Source organism: Lagopus muta, chromosome 28, assembly GCF_023343835.1.
Source record: "Lagopus muta isolate bLagMut1 chromosome 28, bLagMut1 primary, whole genome shotgun sequence".
Classification (NCBI taxonomy): Eukaryota; Metazoa; Chordata; class Aves; order Galliformes; family Phasianidae; genus Lagopus; species Lagopus muta.
This window is the reverse complement of record NC_064460.1, coordinates 559,541-578,083: the sequence shown is the minus strand read 5'-3', so window position 1 is coordinate 578,083 and position 18,543 is coordinate 559,541. Positions and strand designations below refer to the sequence as shown.

The window sequence follows — 18,543 nt, the reverse complement described above, 5'->3', positions numbered from 1 at the left end:
GGGGTGTTTGTGAGCCTGCTGTGCATCCTAATCTCTTCTGAAACTCATGCTTCTCAGCATTTCCTTTGCTGCTGTTGTAGTTATCAATATGGAACTGCATGGTGATCATTCAAGGCCCGGCCTGCAGAGGCTCCTTCTGCACAGCCAAAGGTGCCCTAGCGAGGAGGAAAGGCAGCAAAGCCCTCACCCAGCGAGGCCACGCACTGGTACGTCTCCAGCATCACGTCCCGGTAGAGCGCTCGCTGCGCAGGGTCCAGCAGCGCCCACTCCTCCCTGCTGAAATACACGGCCACCTCCGCAAAGCTCACGGGCTCCTGCAAGTAAAGAGGCTCCTTGCTGGGAACAGCCAAGGCCCAGGGTAGCAGCTCAAACAGGACACAAACTCCTGTCCCAGCCGCTTCTCTGGCCCCAGCACACACACGCTGGCTGAGGCCACCTCCCTCTCCCCCCGCATTCACATCCCTCACCCCATGGCCTCTCCTGCCTGCTTCCCCCAGCCCCTACCTGAGATGGATGTGCTGTGGCCATCTGCGACTCTCCTGCAGGTGAGATGACCATTGCTGGAAGGCAGAAGTTGAACCGGAGCCTGCAGGGACAAGAGAAGTGGGAGGGGAGCTGTGAGGGAACGCAGCAGTCCCTGTCCCAGCCCAGCCCTCCACAGCCCATCTGTGGGGCACTGCTTGGGGGATGGTACAGCAGGCCTTGCACAGGAAGACAATCAGCAACAGCACTGGTAACACTCTGGCTAAAGCTGATTACAAATCACAAAGCTCACTCAAACTGGGTGGCTGAAAGCACTGACACCTGGTTCAACAGCTGAGGGTATTTGGACTGTATGCCTGAAGACAAAGCATGGCAATGAGTCACTCATCTTACCCCTAAACAGGGTGCAGCACAAGCGTCCCTCGAGCTCTTCTGCACAGCAATGGGCTGAACGACAGGATCTCCCCACAAGCAGGGATGTCTCTCAAGGTCACAGCTGTACAGAGATCCCTCTCAGCTTGCTATCAAGACACCTTGCTGACACAGATCTTCTGTAAGAGGGGCTAGGTTAGTTTGGAAATTCATGAGCATTTCTAAAGTTATGTGTTACAGTAATGATTTCAAAGGAATTACAATATAATAATTACAAAATAAATACAATAGCCTGGGTTGAAAAGGACAACAATGAACAACTAGTTTCAACCCCTCGCTATGTGCAGGAATGCCATTCAACACATCGGGCAGCCCTGAGCCATGTCCAGCCCACTCTCGAATACACCAAAGGATTGGGCATCCATGTCCTCCGTGGGTGACCTTTTCACGACCCTCTCCACCCTCTGAATGCAAAACTTCCTCCTGGTATCTAACCTAAATCGCCCCGGCTCAATTTGAAAGCATTCCCCCATGTACTATCACTATCCACCCACGAAAGCTGTCGTTCCTCCTCCACTTTATGCATTTCCTTCAAGTCCCGGAAGGCCACCACGAGCTCTGCCCAGACCCTTCTCTTCTCCAAGCCAAAAAATCCCACTTCCCCCATTGCACCAAGAATGCCGCGGCGGATGCGTTTCCCTCCTCCCCCACCTGGGGACGCTGCTTCCCATTCAGCTCAGCACGCACACCGCGCTCGCTTCCCGGGGACCTTCTCAGCACCGTGCGCCCTTTGCACGACGCAGCCTGGGCTGCACTTTGCTGACGTGCAGCTCGGGCGCGTTCTCAACGTGTGCTGCAGTCAGCCCACAGACCGCCAGCTTTTCAGCATCTATTGCACAGCCCAGTGCCGGACCTGCTGCAGATGCTGGACGTGCTCAGGGCCCGCAGCTGTGCGCTGAAGGCATCTGCAGATGCCGGGAAAAAAGCCTTGGCAGGGGTTTGCACGACCCCAGGTGAGCCATCAGCCCAGCGCTAAGCGCACAAAGGGTAACCCTGAAAGGGCCGCTAGAGGCAGATGCTGCCTGCTGGGTCCCTGAAGGGAAACTGCGGGCTGCTGGGGAGGGAGAAGGGAGTTTAAATTCCCCCCTTGGAGGCTTCGCATTCAGACGCTCAAAAGGAGGCATCGGGGAGTTCAAAACTTCCATCAATCCTTGCGTGCAGAGCTGCGGAGCGAGGTCATCTCGTGTCTCCCGTGGCCCAGAGGGACAAACGCAGGCCTAGCTGCCTGTATTCCAGAGAGCCAACCGGGCAGCAGAGCACGCTGAGCTCGTGTGCTCATTTCCTCGCTGTCCCAGCTCCAACCCCTTCCTGCGCCCCTCGGAGCCCAAGCCGGGCTGCAACACGCCTGGGAACCGCTGCTCCCTCGTTGCAGCCCGTCTGGCCCAGCAAACCCGCTGTGCTGGGCGGGAGCTGGAGCCGGGACCGGGCTCCCGCCTGCGCTACAGCGGTGCCGGTTCCGCCCCGCCCGCTGCCGCTCACCGCTCCCCGCTCCCCGCTCGCCTCCCGCTGCTGCTGGCAGGGGGCAGGAAATGTGCGCTCCTCTGCACCAGCCGCGAAGGGCTCCTACCTTGGGTGCGGAGCAGGCTGCTCCCGCCTCTGGTGCAGGCAACCGGGCTCCTGCGAGTCGCGGAGAACAGAGGATGCCGAGTGCCCTCAGCCCGGAGCTGGCCGCAGCACGGCCTTGCTGCTCCTCCTGCCACCGCCGTGCTGCCCGGATGGCTTCCGGCCAGGCTCTGGCCGCTTCGGCACAGCCTCAGGTGCCGGGCAGTAGTTCCCACAGCGAGCACGCCCCGAGCCGGCTGCCGGGCCTTGGGCAGTTTCACAGCTCGTTCTCCTGGCACATCTGCACCCGGGGAAGGGAGGGATGGGGGCTGCGTTTTGTTACGCTAATGAAGCGTCGCTGTCTGCTGGGTCTCTTTGCTTCCTTTGCTGGGGACATTCGCACAGTCTCGTGGTCACACATCCCCACGTTGCTGTCCTGTCGTTCCTTTAACTCCTCTCACCCGCGAGCAGCTCCCAGCAAGAGGCAATCTCCGGCTGCCTGCTCTCGAGGGCAGCATCTCCCTGCAGCTGGCTCACTTGCTCACTGAGCGCTGCCCATGGCACTGATGTCACGTTTCTACTCGCTGAGCAAGTGAGTTCTATTTCCAACAACTTCCTATCCTGCTTTCTCAATTTGGTCTTCTGTGCAAGGCATGAGCATGGTTAAGCTGTCTGCTGTACGAGGGCTGGCTCTGCTAAAAACTCTTGAGACCCACACATCCACTGTTGGGCAGCGAATGAGGCCTGGTATGGACCAGGTTTGTTACAAGTACAGGGGGCCATGTGTCTTAAGGTGACGTCCTATGTGGAGGTGAAGGAGTGAGGGTGCTCCCCTTGAAGGTGGATCCATGGGTGTAGGTTGGGTGATGGCAGTCGGTGTGGGAGCACACTTCTCAGGAGCAAGGTCCCACTGCGGGAGGTATCTCGAGAATTCCAAGAACTTCACAGGTGAAATCTTGCAAGGCACCCTGTGAGTGAGGCTATAATGCGCTCGAGAATGTAAGCTTTGTAATACTTTGGAAAATCATTACAACAAAAATGTATCTGGGGGCGTTTGCAGTTAGCTGCCAGGAAGGGGCCTGGTAGGATCATGTGATGAGTAAATGTCCCAACTGGTTTTTCATTGTCGTTATCCTTGTGATTGTTAAGTGTATCTGTTATAAAATTATTGCTTGTGGAATTCCACATACAATAAAAGTGCTCTTGTTGCTGGGAGACGTTGGTTTTAGCTCTTGCCCAGGGAATTCGGTGTTCTCGTGCCGTCCAGTACCCAGCAAAAGAGACTTTATAAGCTGCTGCTGTCAGGTGTGAATGCTAAATATTGAATCAAAGGTGAGTGGTGTGAATGTGGGAATGGAGTTTAACTGGATAGTTGCTTAAGCCTGTATTTGTTATCTGAGGCCTGACCTGTAGTCCTGTCCAGGAATTACTGTGCAATCGAGGAAACTGGCGTTTATTTGGCGTTGTGGTCTGGGGTTTAAAGAGGAATATGCATTTGGTCACACTAACATGGTAGCTGTGAGGTGTGGACTTTGGGGAACAACAAAGAATCAATGAAATTGAGTATGGAGGAGCACGGGGAAAGGAAGTTCCGAGGCAACCCCCACTTCAGGTATTTCTGGGGAGCCTGAGGACCCTGTGAGAAATTAATGGTGGTTGGAAGCTGATGACCATTTAGCAGTTAATGGTGTTCTTGGGAAGGCAGGAGATGAGCCGCTGGAAGCGAATAGCCTTCATCTGGAGGGACCTGGGAAACTTGATCTGCCAGTGTTAGCCCGGGAAGCCTTAGGAGGGGAGGAGCTGAGAGCAGGGCTCTAGGACCCAGAGATCTCCTCAGGAAGAGCTGAAGGGGGGGAGCTGGAAAGGCCCAGGAGGGTTCCATCCCCGTTGAACGGGAAAGCAGTTTGTGCAAAAGAGGCACTGGATTTGGTAACAGATGCAATGACAGTTAAGGGTGGAGAAGATTAAGCTAAGGAAGGAATTGCAGCAAAGCGTGGAATGTGTAGTAACTGGAGCAACTTACTGGGTGTTAAATACTTCTCTAACTCCAGATGAATGTGTGTGAATTTGCATGAAAGTGATGAATTTGTAACCGTAAGGGAAGCCACTGGCAAACCTGAGGAGGTTTACTTTCTTAAGCCTTTACAACTTAGTATAGGCAAACAGGTAGGAATACACAAATTTTTTGGTGCCAAATTCACCAAAGCCTTTTCTAGGGCAAGATTTACTAGAACAACTGGAAGCTGAAATCAAGTTGAAAGGAGAATTGGAATTTAAGGTACAAGAAGAAGAACAGTTCACAGAGGTGCTTAGTTTTTTGCATTGCTCACTACCCCTGCTGGGAGCAGGATCCCAGGCAAAGGAAGTGATCAAGTGTGTCCTGGGGTGTGGGTGGCAGAAACCCCAGGAAGAGCTAAGAATGCAGCACCAATAGCAATGGGAATAAAGCAGGGAGCTCAGCCGGTTCGGATTGAGCAGTACCCCCTCAAATTCGGAGGTGGGAAAGGAATCCAGCCAATAACTGACAGTTTTCAGAAATTCGGGTTGTTATTGGAGCGTGAGTACAAGATTTAAGGGCCATCAATAGAACAGTGTAGGACTTATACCCATTGGTAGCATACAAAATTATCAGGTGAATTGGCATGGTTTACCCTTCTGGACCTAGAAGATGCCGTCTTTTGTCTACCACTGAGTCCAGAGAATCAGCTAATGTTTGCTTCCCGCAGTGTTCAAAATAGCCCCACTCTTTTCAGGAACCAACTTGCCAAAGGCCTGGAGCAGTGGCTATGGCTCCAGGACAAGGAACTTCATCCACAGTACATGGATGACCTTCTGATGGCTACCAAAACAAAGGAGGCATGCATAGCAAGGACAATTAGTCTAGGAAACTTTCTCAGACTTCATGGCTATCGACTTTCTCCACAGAAAGCCCGGATGGCACGGCCATAAGCAACCTATGTGGGGTATGGAGTGGCTGCTGGATCCCAAACCCTAGAGAACAACGAGGAAGGAAGCCAGACTGTGGAATTGCCAACAGCAAAGGAGCTCCGGACTTCTCTAGGGATGACAAGGTGATGTTGCATATGGATATACAACTATGGAATACTGGTTAAACACTCTCTATGCCCTTTCCTATCCAAAGGTCCTCCTACAGATTGAGAAGGGCAAAGCAGTTAAGGTTTACCCGCGGCAATTAGACACAGAGTCTGCTGTCCTGTCTGCAGAACAAATCTTTCATTGTGCACAGTGAACTGGAACAACATGCTCTTGGTCAAGTGTCTCATTAATTGTGACCCTTTTGCTGCATGCAGCAGTGCTGGATCTTCCATCCTGCCCTGAAGGAGATGGCACTAGAGCTGGGCTCGTCCCTCTCGTGCCGTCCCGTGGCACACAGGCCACTCACCTCCATCAGCCACCCTCCTCAGGTTTGCCGCTGGTCAGCTTGACCTTGATAGCATCTGCTCACTCCCGTGCCAGGTGTACAAGCCAGACGTCTTGTGATCAGGTTGAGAGGTTCTGTCTGGCACAAGGAGTTACAGTCTTTCGGTTTTCTCCCTCCATGTCTGCTGCGCTTGTTTCCATCTCCCAAGGTCTTTTGCTAACCAGAGCGAGAATGTCTTTGTTTTCTCCTGGTGATCTAGAGATTAAAGGAAGCAAATTACAGGACCTGGACGAACTAATTGAGGGGACTTGGAGAGTGTTCAGAAACAGAGGACGCAGAGGCGCAGGCTTTGGTTCCAGACAGTAAAAATTTAAACTGAGGGTAAACCAAGATAGTGAAGAGAGGACCAAAACTTGATAGAGGGCTTAGGAGAGTAGGTGGGAGAAGGAGGGAGGATTAGACTTCAAAAGAAAATAATAGATCCCGCTTCCTTATTATGGGCTGCAATCATGGCTGAGCACAGGAAAACTCACTGGGAACTGAGACCCTGTATAAATACTTGAGGCAAAGGGTTGTGGCTTGGAATTTATACACCACCACTAAGCAGGTAACACAGCAATGTGAGATTTGTTTACAGAATAGTCCTAGAACTGGCCCCAGGGTGCCATGGGACAAAAAGGGAAGGGAATTTATCCTGGGCAACAATGGTGACTTGATTTCTCAGAACTCCCAACAAAAGGGGGGTAGAGGTATACGTTGGTATTAACAGTCACCTTTTCAGGTTGGCCAGAGGCTTTTCCCTTGCAGGAGCAACAAGGTGCAGGAAGTGACTGAAGTATTGTGACAAGACACAATTCCAAGATTTGGGGTTCCAGAACATCATCTATAGCGATCAAGGTGAAAGAGCAAGCATCGTGCAGCTACACGTGAGTTAAGAAGACATCTCAGCCCCAGTGGACTATTGAGAAGACCGGAGCATTGAAGGTAAGGATTTAGAGACAACATGTGTAGAATGTGTTCTATAGGTTGCACGTGTTAAATAAGACTTGCTTCAGCCTGGCGTGAAAATACCTATTTAAACATGACTAAAGGAACAGTTGTTAGCCTAAAGCTCCCTGATTGCAGGTTATGTACAGCCTTACCAAGAGATGGAAGAATGGAAATCCCACAGTGTGGGACGCCCTCCACCAATTGGTCACCATGGGGTGGAGCAGGAAGTAGGCGTAGGTGTGCAAATAAAATGGTGACAATTGGAAGAAGGGCCTGAATTCAGTGTACAGCTATAGACAGGCCTCAGTGTAAGACCGTTCCTGAGAACTAGAAGGACATTATGTAGGAGGATATTAGTGCTTCAATGGAACAGCTCCTCCTCCAGGGATACTGAGAACCTCTTGGAAAAGGGTGAAGCGGGGAATAACCCCCTTATAGACAGGCCCTCTGGGTTCCATAGTTTTATGGGATGGTTTATTCCTAGCCTAGGAGTAAGGGAATCAGAAAAGGCAATTGTCAGTATAGCAGCTACACTAGAGAATATCAAGAACTCAACTATGGATGCTATACTTGGACTGCAGACAGAGGTGTCCTCTCTTCATCAAGTAGTATTGCAGAACGGAACGGCTCTTGATCTCCTGATGGCCAAAGAAGGAGCGATTTGTGGAATCAAACTCTCTAACCCATTAAGTAAGGTTAAAAGGGCAGATATGTTTATTTCAGTGCTGCGCCACACACCGGGTGCAAGGGTGCAAGGAGCGATCTGCTCCTCCTAGCTTGCACACCAGAGAGTGGGGTCTCGATACGTTTATTAGCCAAGCCATACACAGTATTACCCAAAACTCATTGACATATTCATGACTTTTCCGGGAATTCATTCACATACTGTCCCCCCTCCCCAGGGCATGCGCAGTAGCTTCCATTGGATGAAGGCTCGATGTCTTCCTCCCCATTCGGTGGTCGTTTGGGATGAAGTCAGTTGTCTCCCTCGCCACGTCCTTCCGACCTTTGTCCCAGTCCTGGGCTCTTCTCTTGCCCTGCATGCCTCAGCAATTTCCTATTCTGCTTATCTTCCCTTTTTTCCTTGCTCTCTTAGGGGCCCCTCTTCCACTGTCTGCAGAGGGCTCCCTTTGTAGAATATGCCTGGGCTGACAGAGCGGTTAGACTAAGCAATAAATCTCCCTTGAGTTAGCAAAAGGTGAAACTAAGCGATGCTATTTGCGACCTCTTGTGAGTTAGCATAACCAGGCGATGTTATGGATCCCTTACATTTAGTATTCTTACATCTTGTATTCTTCAGCTTACCATCTCAATTCCCCCCTTTTCATTGCTAGTAGCAAATTCTTTTCCTAAATTGCCCCATTTTGGAAAAGGGAAGACTTAAAACATCTTCCACTTTCCACTTTCTGCCTTAGTTTATGCTTTTTCCATTCTTCAGAACTATTCTCTGGTCCAGATGTTTTACAGAGCCATAGTTCACACCTTGTTGCAATGCACGTCAATGTGAGACAAAAAGCTTCTTGAGCCAAGCGAAGTTAGGTAGCTGACTAGTAAGTGTTTCCTGTATCCCCTTTGGTCCCTCCATAACTGGGTTAGTCTCTATTTTGTCATGAGCTTCCTATTTATCGATTTTGAGTGGTCCAGAAGATTAAAGCAGCACATCCTACTAAGATCCTCACAACCGTGCCCCTTCATTTAATCAGTCCAGATCCCTTACCTCAATTCCTTTAACCTGTATACTATTGGGAGAAAATAAAGATGTTCTTGCTTGGACTGGCAAAAGACCCTCGGAGGTATAAACAAATTAAAGATTGTAGCTATTCATGCCAGACAGACCCTCTTGACATGATCACAAGACGTCTGGCTTGTACACCTGGCATGGGTGTCAGCAAATGCAATAAAGACCATTGGCAAGCCCTGCCAAAACTGAGGTGGCTTTGTGGAGGCAAGTGCTCAGGAACCGTGGGTGCGTGTGTGACAGAGGAGCAAGCGGCGGATTGCCAAGTGACAGAAGAACCCCTCAACTGTAAATGGAACCCGCTTAACATTCCCCTGACTGAGAGCAGACAGAGGAGATGACCTGCACAGAAGGAGGTGAGCGCCAACGTGGAGCTGCATCTTGCACAGGAATGGTTCCACAGCAGCTGGGGGCAGGGCGCAGCGGGCGGCACATCGCTGAGCGGCTGATGACAGAGTACTGTGCTGAGATGGAGGCCCCTGACGGCTCCTTCCTGGTCAGGGAAAGCGAGACTTACGCTGGGGACTACGTTCTGTCCTTCTGGCACCGTGGGAAGGGGCGGCATTGCTGCATACACTGGCGACAGGACGCTACCAGTCAGAAGTTCTTCCTGACTGACACCGGGTATTTGCCAGCCTGTATGACCTCATCGCCTACTATTAGGAGACGCCGCTGAGGTCCCACGGACTTGAGATATAGCTGGCTGAGCCGGTGCCTCGGTCCAACACACACACCAACACAGACCGGGTGCCGTGGGACGGCCCCAGAGGGACAAGTCCAGATCCAGCACCATCTACTTCAGGGTAGGAGGGAAGGCATGGCAGGAGAGTTACATTTAATAAGGCACTTAACCACGTGCACATTGTTCAAGTTCATTGCCCACAATAAAAGTTTTTTGTTCTGCACTAACAACTGAGTCCGTGTCTAATTGCCACAGTTAACCCTTCCTCTTATTTCTCTTCCTCAACCTCTATGAGGACCTTTGGGCAGGATTTCAGAACGGCATAGAGTGGCTTTACCAGTGTTCTTTGGTTGTAGGCGACACCATCTTGTTATCGCTAGGACAGTCTGGAGCTCCTTCCAGAGTCCCCCAGCTGTTTCCTAGGGCTCGGGAATACTGAAGTGATTCCATAACACAAATGGGTTACTTGTGGCTGTGCCACTTGGGCTTTCTGTGGAGAAAGTTTAGTAAGCTAATTGTCCATGTTGTGCATTACGTCCTTTGTTTTGGTAGCTTTCAGGTCATCCCTGTCTTCGCATTTGGGGGGTCCTGTTTAACCCAAACCAGCGGAGCTACTCCTAAGACCGGGATAAGGGCTCTCAAGGTATCCTGTATTATACCTTACCAGTGGGTTATTTACCCTTTTAACCCTTCTTGGATTTTGATACTGGCTCCAAACAGTTCTCACTATGCCTGGTGGGAGTTTGAGCTCTCCCAACTCCGCCCAGCCACCAGAAACCTTTACCCGAATGACTCCTACTCATTGTATTACTTCCGCTATGATGTTCATGCCCACTAATGAGAGTGTTATTACTTTCTTAATAGAGGCCATTGTTAAGTATAGAGATGTAAGGTTGATCCCAGTAGAAGGGAGAAGAGTGACAATCACACATTTAACAATAACAAATAAATGTAACACAAAACATAGTACTGTTATAACCAAAATACAAAATGTAACAGCACACAACATCAACTTGCCAGAGATATCACCCTGAAATAAAGCAAATTAGTAACCAATTCATCTTTTCTTTATGAGTTTCACTTTTGACAATGCACTTTCCTTGACAGACCAAATAGTTCCTCAGCATCTTGGAATAACCCAACAATACTTAAATTACTCCATGTGCCTTATTAGTTCTACAAGGGAATGCCTCTGGCTTCTGTAGGAAAAGTATCCGCCAGTACCAACATACAAGGATACTCCCCTTTTCTTGGGACTTCCGAGAAATCAATTTGCCATTGTTGCCCTCCCTTCTAAATCATTAATTAGATTCCAATCCTCTCTAGAATATATTACAGGTTCTGACTCAGGTTTAAAGATTTTCAGTTGACCGTCTGGAATTAAAAAGTCTTCTTCAACTGCCTGTTCTGCTACCTGACCCACCGTCTTATTTCCAGTTTCCTGTGCAGTGTTACCTTTCTGATTTCCTTTACAATGTGTAACAGCCACGCTCCTTGGTAGGTTGACATCATGCTTGTGCACCTAAAGGGCCCCAGGAAGCCTGGATGCTCCTCAAGATGGAAATCTTAAAGGCGCAAGAACAGAATTGTCCCTGAGTGCTGTAAGGCGAGCCGTAGGGGAAGACGACCAGTGTGGATGAGCCAGGAATTACTGTTGAGACTCAGGGAGAAAAAAGAGTCTACATCCTCTGGAAGAAGGGACAGGCTACTTGGGGAGATTACAAAGAAGTAGCTAAGGTATGCAGGAAGGAAGTTAGGAAGGCGAAAGCCCAACTTGAGTGCAGGTTGGCCTCTGCAATAAAAGACAATAAAAAATCCTTTTATAAATGTATCAACGGCAAAAGAAGAACCAAAGATAATTCTCATCCTATACTTGATGCAGCAGGGAATGTGGCCACTGAGGACAAGGAGAGGGCTGAGGTTCTCAATGCCTACACTACATCAGCCTTTATTAGCCAGATCAATTATCTTCTGGGCTTTTTATGCCCCGATCTGGAAGTCTGGGACGCTGCTCAGAATATGCCCCCACAATTCTGGAGGAGACAGTCAGAGAGGTGATTGCCGAGCCGCTCTCGGCCATCTATCAATGCTCCTGGTTAACTGGTGAGGTCCCAGAGGATTGGAGGCCTGCTGATGTGACGTGACTCCATTCTACAAGAAGGGCTGTAAGGAGGATCCGGGGAACTGTAGGACTGTTAGCCAGACCTCAGTACCAGGGAAAGTTATGAAGCAAATCATCTTGGATGAGACTGCACGGCATGTGCGCAGTGTCCAGGGGATCAGGCCCAGCCAGCACAGGTTTGTGAAAGGCAGGTTGTGCTTGACCAACCTCATCTCTCCTTCTATGACTGGGTGACCAGGCTGGTAGATGAGGGAAGGGCTGCTGATGTAGTCTTCCTAGACTTCAGCAAAGCCTTTGACACGGTCCCTCATAGGCTTCTTCTGGGGAAACTGGCTGCCCGTGTTCTGAACAGATAGACACTTCTTTGGGTAAGGAACTGGCTACAGGGCCGTGCCCAGCGGATCATGGTGAATGGAGTGAAGTCCAGGTGGTGACCCGTTTCAAGTGGTGTCCCCCAGGGGTCAATACTGGGGCCCATCTTGTTTAATATCTTTATTGATGACCTGGATGAAGGAACTGAATGTACCCTCAGTAAATTTGCAGATGACACCAAGCTGGGAGGTGGTGTCGATCTGCCTGAGGGTAGGGAGCCCGTCAGAGGGATTTAGACAGGCTGACTGCTGGGCTGAGGTGAATGGGATGAGGTTCAACAAGGCCAAGTGTCAGGTCCTGCACTTTGGCCACAATAATCCCATGCAGCGTTACAGGCTTGGGGATGAGTGGCTGGATGAGTGTGAAGAAGAGAAGGACCTGGGGGTGTTGGTTGATGCTCGGCTGAACATGAGCTGGCCGAGTGCCAATGGCATCCTGGCCTGCATTGGAAATAGTGTGGCCAGCAGGAGCAGGGAGGTGATCATCCCCCTCTACTCAGCACTGGTGAGGCTGCACCTCGAGTACTGTGTTCAGTTTTGGGCTCCTTGCTACAGGAAAGATGTTGAGGTCCTGGAGCATGTCCAGAGAAGGGCAACAAAACTGGTGAGGGGTCTGGAGCTTATGGTCTTATGAGGAGGGAGCTGGGATTGTTCAGTCTGGAGAAGAGGAGGCTCAGGGGAGACCTCATTGCACTCTACAACTTCCTGAAGGGAGGTTGTGGTGAAGAGGGATTTGGCCTCTTCTCCCAGGCAACAAGCAGGACACCGGGTAATGGCCACAAGTTGTGTCAGAGGAGGTTTAGATTAGACATAAGGAAGAACTTTTTCTCTCAGAGAGTGGTCAGGCACTGGAATGGCTGCCCAGAGAGATGGTGGAGTTGCCGTCCCTGGCAGTGTTCAAGAGGCATCTGGATGATGTGCTGCGTGATGTGGTTTAGTGCTAGTAGCGGCAATGGTGACGAGGAGATGGTTGGACCAGATGATCTAATAGGTCGTTTCCAACCTTGTGATTCTATGATTCTATGATTCTCTGCTGTTTTATCTTGTATGTGCAGTCCTTGCTCTTTTCAGATGGTACTCTGTGTAGCATCCCAAATACATAATTAGCATCCATCCATAAAATTAAAGCTCCTGTCCAGGCAGTTATTTCAGCCCTTTGAGGGAAAGTCCCCTCAAGTAATGGTCATGCTTCAATTACCTTGTCAGTTGCAGCTACTGCATATTTTGCCTTACAGTTTCCTTGTCTCACAAAACTGCTACCGTCGGTAAACCAGGTGTCTTCTGCGTCTTCTAAGGGCTTGTCCTTCAGGTCCGACTGGCTGGAAGATGCAGCTTCAGTTGTTCCAAAGCTGTTACAAAATACTGGTTGTCCAGGAGTTCCGCTAAGGAAGATACTGGGTTGCAATTATTTCTACGTCATCCTGCTCTACCAGGATGGCCTGGGATTTCAGGAACCTTTGGAGTGAGAGCCAATGTCTCCCTTTTTACCTCCAATACAACAGACACTGTATGAGGTATAAAAACTGTTATTCTTTGGCCTAGCAACACCTGAGTACTGGCGCAGCCACTGCCCTCAAGCATCCCGGCCACCCCTTACTCACTTCATCCAGCTGTTTGGAGAAGTGTGCCACTGCCCAAGGTTCTGGGCAAGGACTCCCAGGGCCATTCCTTGTTTTATTATGTGAGCATTTCTGGTAACCCCAAAGCAGAGGGCCTTCATGAGTTCTTATTTCAGTTTAGGGAATGCCCACCTTGTCTTCCCATTTCTTGTAATATTTTGGCTTCACCAACAGTCCCTAGCTGTGCACCCACGGTCGGCACCATCCTGTCATTCCTACGGAGTTCCTTGGCAGTTTGTGACTCAGGGGGTTGGCAGATGGCTTCTTTCCTATCAGTCCTTAAGGGTTGAAGTCCAGCTGTAATCTCATATCCCAGGTATGTCTTTCTGTTGAGAAACTTGATCATCGTTTCAACAAGAAATTCAGCAAACTCACCGTCCATTGCACACAGTCCTCTTGGTTTCTGTGACATCCACGTACTGCAGTAAGGCTCCACTCTGGGATGCAGGAACCCAAGTCTCAGGTTCCTGAGTTGACCAGCTCTCAAAAATCATTGAGCTGTTCTCACAACCCTGGGTAACACTGTTCAGATTAACTGAGTCTTTTCTCCCCATCCTAGGGCTTTTCTATTCAAAGGCAAATAACCTTAGGCTTCCTTTGGCCAAAGCAGGCAGAAAAGGCATTCTTCAAGTCCAGAAGGTAAACTCCACTTACTGATTCCTTAACTTGCGTAATAAGGTGTATGGATTTTTCACCACTGAGCGTATGCATTCAACTATTCTATTACTTGTCCTCAAATCTTGTTCCAAACTATAGCACTTGTTTTCCATTTATTTATTTATTTACCTACCTATCTATTTATTTGTTCATTCAGGTTTGGAGTACTGTATTTGGATCCATATTCAATCACTAATCCAAACTCCAAAAACTATCTATTATTTCTTTTATCTTTCTACAGTCACATATCCTCAAAGGGCTCTACTTTACCCTGACTGGGCTAACTCTTGCTTTTAACTTAACTTCTCTTTAGGGCTGCATTTTTGGGTCTGCCAGGTATCCCTGATACCCACCTTCCTAAGCATTTCTTATTCATGATTTCTGAAACTTCTGTGGCTATAATCTTATTTTTCCGTGTTTGTGTTAAAGGCAGGCTTAAAATTCTCAATCAGTTAATACTGTTTGATTCTTAGCTCCAGTTTCATTTAACTGCTTGCCAGAGTAACCTGGCATGTACAAGAATTTATTATTATTTTTTATTATTCCTACTTGTTTTCTCAGTCTATATTTAATGAATCCCCAAAAGTAAGCCTTTTCTTATTGGGCATTAGCTCCTTCTACTGTTGCAAAATCATCTACGGCTGTCAAGAGGCACCCGTATCCACCGCAAGATAAATTTCTTTATTCTGCTCCCCTAGTTGTAATTTAACCAGTGGATCTGCTAGGGTAAACTTCCCAAATTCCCATCCTTCATCTTTGCAACCAGAGACTGTTCCCCCTTTCTCAGTAATTTACACTTTATTTTCACTCCGGTGGGGCAGAGCCCTCCCTGGGCTCTTCCAGCCCTCCCCCCACCTCTCTCTGACTGGATCCCTGGGTCCTACAGCCCTACTCTAGTGCTGCCACAGCAACAGCTGTTATTATTCCCCATTTCCTTATTATCTCTGTTTCTCAATCAGTTTTCTTTTGTTTTCTTTTGCTTTTCCTTCATATCACTCACCTTTCTTCAGTCCTAACATCCCTTTACACCCTTCTCATCTTTGCCTTCCTCAGCCTGTGTCCTTCCCAAACTTTCCACTTTCCAAACTCTCATCACTACATAAACTACTAGCATCATTTTTCAGTTTTTACCTCCTCCCCTCCAGAGGCTTCCAGTGTTAACACTGGGATTTCCTAGATCTCTGCAGAGGATATTCTCACTTCCAGTGCCCTGTCCTCTCCACCTCCCCCTTCACAAGTAACAGCAATCTCTGTCCCCGGCTCTCTCTCTCTCTCACACCAAGTTCTGCTCGCGGGGGAACGGTGTAGGGGTTGCTCTCATGCCAGCAAACATTAACTCACTTTCTCTTTAACCCTTTTCCCTTTGTTCCACTATTAGTACCTTCAGTTACACTTGCACATACCCCTCACTTCTATACCATGAACAATTACACTTATACCATCAAAACAGTTTGTGTCATTCTCTTCAAAGTCCTCAAATCAAACCATACAGTTCTTCAGTTTCCATAAACACCCTTAATACCATATAACTTCTCACTAACAATCCCTAACGTTTGGTTATAAACACCTCACCAGAGAACCAGCACTGATTGACCCACCTCCCTCACACATCTCCTTGCAAGCAGAACACAGTGTTATGTAAATGAGTTGACATTCATTCCCCAAATGGAGCAGGCATCTCTCTATGAATCCATCATCCCCATTCAGAAATTCATACAAAAACGTAAAGACAGACAGACAGACCATGATCATTGTTATACTCGCACTCACACTGCAGCTGTGCCATGTCACAGTACTCAACACATTTGCTCGCAATCACACACAATGCCGGCTTTACACTTTAACAAATCAGAGCTCCAGACTCCTTTCCAGTGTTTTGGTAACAGTTCTCAAATACACGGTACCGAACACTTATAACTGATGGTGACAATGATTTGTGGAATCAAACTCTCTAACCCACCTAAGGTTAAAAGAGCAGATACGTCTTTAGTTCAGCGCTGCGCCACACGCCAGGTGCAAGGGGGATCATTCCTCCTAGCTTGCACACCAGAGAGTGGGGTCCTGTTACATTTATAAGCCAAGCCATACAAATTCAACAGTGTTACCCAAGACCCATTGGCATATTAATTGCTTTTCCAGGAATTCATTTACATACTGTCCCCCTCCCCAGGGCATGCGCAGTAGTTTCCATTGGATGAAGGCTCAACCTCTTCCTCCCCATTCGGTGGTCGTTCAGGGATGAAGTCAGGCATCTTCCTCGCCATGTCCTTTCGACCTTTGTTTCAGCTCTGAGCTCCTTTCCCACCTGGCATGTCTCAGCCGTTTCTCAGCCCGCTTATCTTCCCCATCCATTGCTTTCTTAGGGGCCCCTCTCTACTGACTTGAAGAGGCTCCCTTTTGGAAATATACTTGGGAAAAGTGAAAAGGTTCAGCTAAGCAATAAATTGGTTTTGGGGTAGCAAAAGGCTAAATTAAACAACAAATGCCTCTAGGCCATAAATTCCTCTAAGTAATAAATTCCTCTAAGCTTTAAACCCCTCTAAGCGATGCTGTTTGTGAATTCCCTTAGAGTTATCATAACTAAGATATGATATGGATCCTTACATATTGTATTCTGTATCTTGTATTCTTTAGCTTACCATCTCAACAACAATAACAATACCTATGATTCTGTTATACCTGCTATATCCACAACAACCCACGTAAACATTAGACAAAACTGGTGTTATCAATCACTTAATAACTAGCACGCTTAATGACTGTTGTTTCTTCCCTGCGTACGCCTTACGGGCTTCCTTTGTAGGGTTTCCTTTCCAAGGAATTGCCCTGTACCCAACTTGTGAGCTCACCTACCCAGGGGAGAGCACGCCGACCCTTTTCTACCCTGCGTAGGACGTCTCCGTATGCCTTATGGGTTCCCCTTTTTCCTAAACATACCTGGTCTGCCAACAAATGGTCCTTGCCTGTCCCCGCAGTGATCGGATGAGGAAGGGGAGTCCTTCCCAGAAATCTCGGGGCACACCAAAGGCGTGCCTCTCAGCCCTCTCAGCCGGTCCTGCAGCCGGACAGATTGTCCCATCTGGGTCGCCAAATTGATTTACGGAATCAAACTCTATCACCCTGAGTTAGGTTATAAAGCAGCTATGTTTTATTCAGCATTTGGCGCCAAGCTGGGTGCAAGGGGGATCGCTCCTCCGAACTTGCACAGTGTAGGACAAAAGTTTGGTACAGATAGAGGCCCAACTAATACATAATCAGTGTTTTTCCCGGAATTCGTATACATATTTCATTACGTTTCTGAGAACCCCTCAGCATGTGGTCCCTCCCTCTTGCACGTGGGCAGTGGGCAGTGGGCAGTGGGGATCTTCTTCTGGTGGTCATGGGATGAAGGCTCACTGTCTTCAACGGAAGTAATCCGATCCAACCTGTTCCTTGTGTGATGTTCTCTTCATGTTTACAATAGAGTTTCCAGATGTTCTTTTCTTACCTGGCCTCACATCCTGCTTGCCTGCATTCTTATGCAATGGTTAACCCTTATCGTGTTCTCTCTTTACTCACATTCCTATGCAATGGTTAATCCTTATTTACTGCACATCCTGCTTGCTACATTCTTTTTCCATGTCATCGTTTACAGCCCGCCCATGTTTCCCCGAACTCATGCTCAAGTAATGGTTTTGGAGAACCTGGCACCTACAAGAATGTATGTATTCCTACTTGTTCTCCTAGCCTGTATTTAATTGGTCCCCAAAAAAGGAAACTTCTCTTGCCAGTGGCTCCTACAACTATTACAAAAATCATCTACGGGTAATAATTCTTGACGTAACACAGAGTAAGAGGCACCCAGAGGTATCAGAAAATAACTTTACTCTGCTTCCCCAGCTGCTTTCATTCCTGTGGGGGTGGAACTCTGCTTGAGCCCTTCCAGGCTCCCCCTTACCTCTTCTTCTAGGTAAGGACATCCCTGTTACACCTTGCTCAACTTTGCCTTCCTCAGCCTGTGTTTTTCCAAACCCTTCTCACTTTCCAGACTTTCATCATCACAGGCATTACTAACATTGTATTTCAGTTTCACCCCTCCCCTCCCAGGCTTCCAATGCTCACACTGGGATATCGGGTTTCCCCAGCTTTCTGCAATGACGGCTATTCTCACTTCCAATGTCCCGTCCCATCCCCATTCACAAGCACCGCGCCCTCCACAGTTACAGCGGGAGGCTCCGGCCCCCGGCTCTTTCTCCCACTCCGAGTTGTTCTTACAAGCCACGGTGGGGGGGCGGGGGGGGGGGAGGGCAGGGGATGTGTTCTCATGCCAGCTCAACTCCAATATCCCAAACTCACTGTTTTCCTCAACCTTTTTGCCGTTTTCTGTTTGTTTGTTTTTCCACAATTCCACTATTTGTACCCTCTACTGCATTTCCACATACCATTAACAACTGCATTTCCACATACCATTAACAACTGCATTTCCACATACCATTAACAACTGCATTTCCACATGTCATTAAGACAGTTTCTCCCAGTGCCTTCA

General features: G+C 48.7%; 3 protein-coding genes across 47 annotated transcripts in view; 1 reads left to right on the top strand and 2 right to left on the bottom strand.

Moving 5' to 3' along the window:
* The window catches only part of LOC125685583 (zinc finger protein 664-like), a 233,337-nt gene that overhangs the window by 25,950 nt on the left and 188,844 nt on the right, over positions 1-18,543 (top strand). The window lies entirely within an intron of this gene.
* LOC125685589 (zinc finger protein 501-like) overlaps positions 1-18,543 on the bottom strand; it is a 206,178-nt gene that overhangs the window by 6,295 nt on the left and 181,340 nt on the right. For 7 of the 36 annotated variants that reach the window (XM_048928827.1, XM_048928824.1, XM_048928814.1 and 4 more), the window contains one exon: positions 188-314. The exons of 21 other annotated variants lie outside the window; for them this stretch is intronic. In XM_048928827.1, the coding sequence (XP_048784784.1) occupies positions 188-314 (127 nt within the window). Of the gene's footprint in view, positions 1-187; positions 315-504; positions 587-876; positions 1,035-1,566; positions 1,845-2,482; positions 2,716-18,543 lie in introns of those variants that run through there. 8 more of the 36 variants (XM_048928816.1, XM_048928793.1, XM_048928820.1 and 5 more) reach the window with 7 other exon arrangements.
* The window catches only part of LOC125685593 (zinc finger protein 501-like), a 121,404-nt gene that overhangs the window by 48,130 nt on the left and 54,731 nt on the right, over positions 1-18,543 (bottom strand). The window lies entirely within an intron of this gene.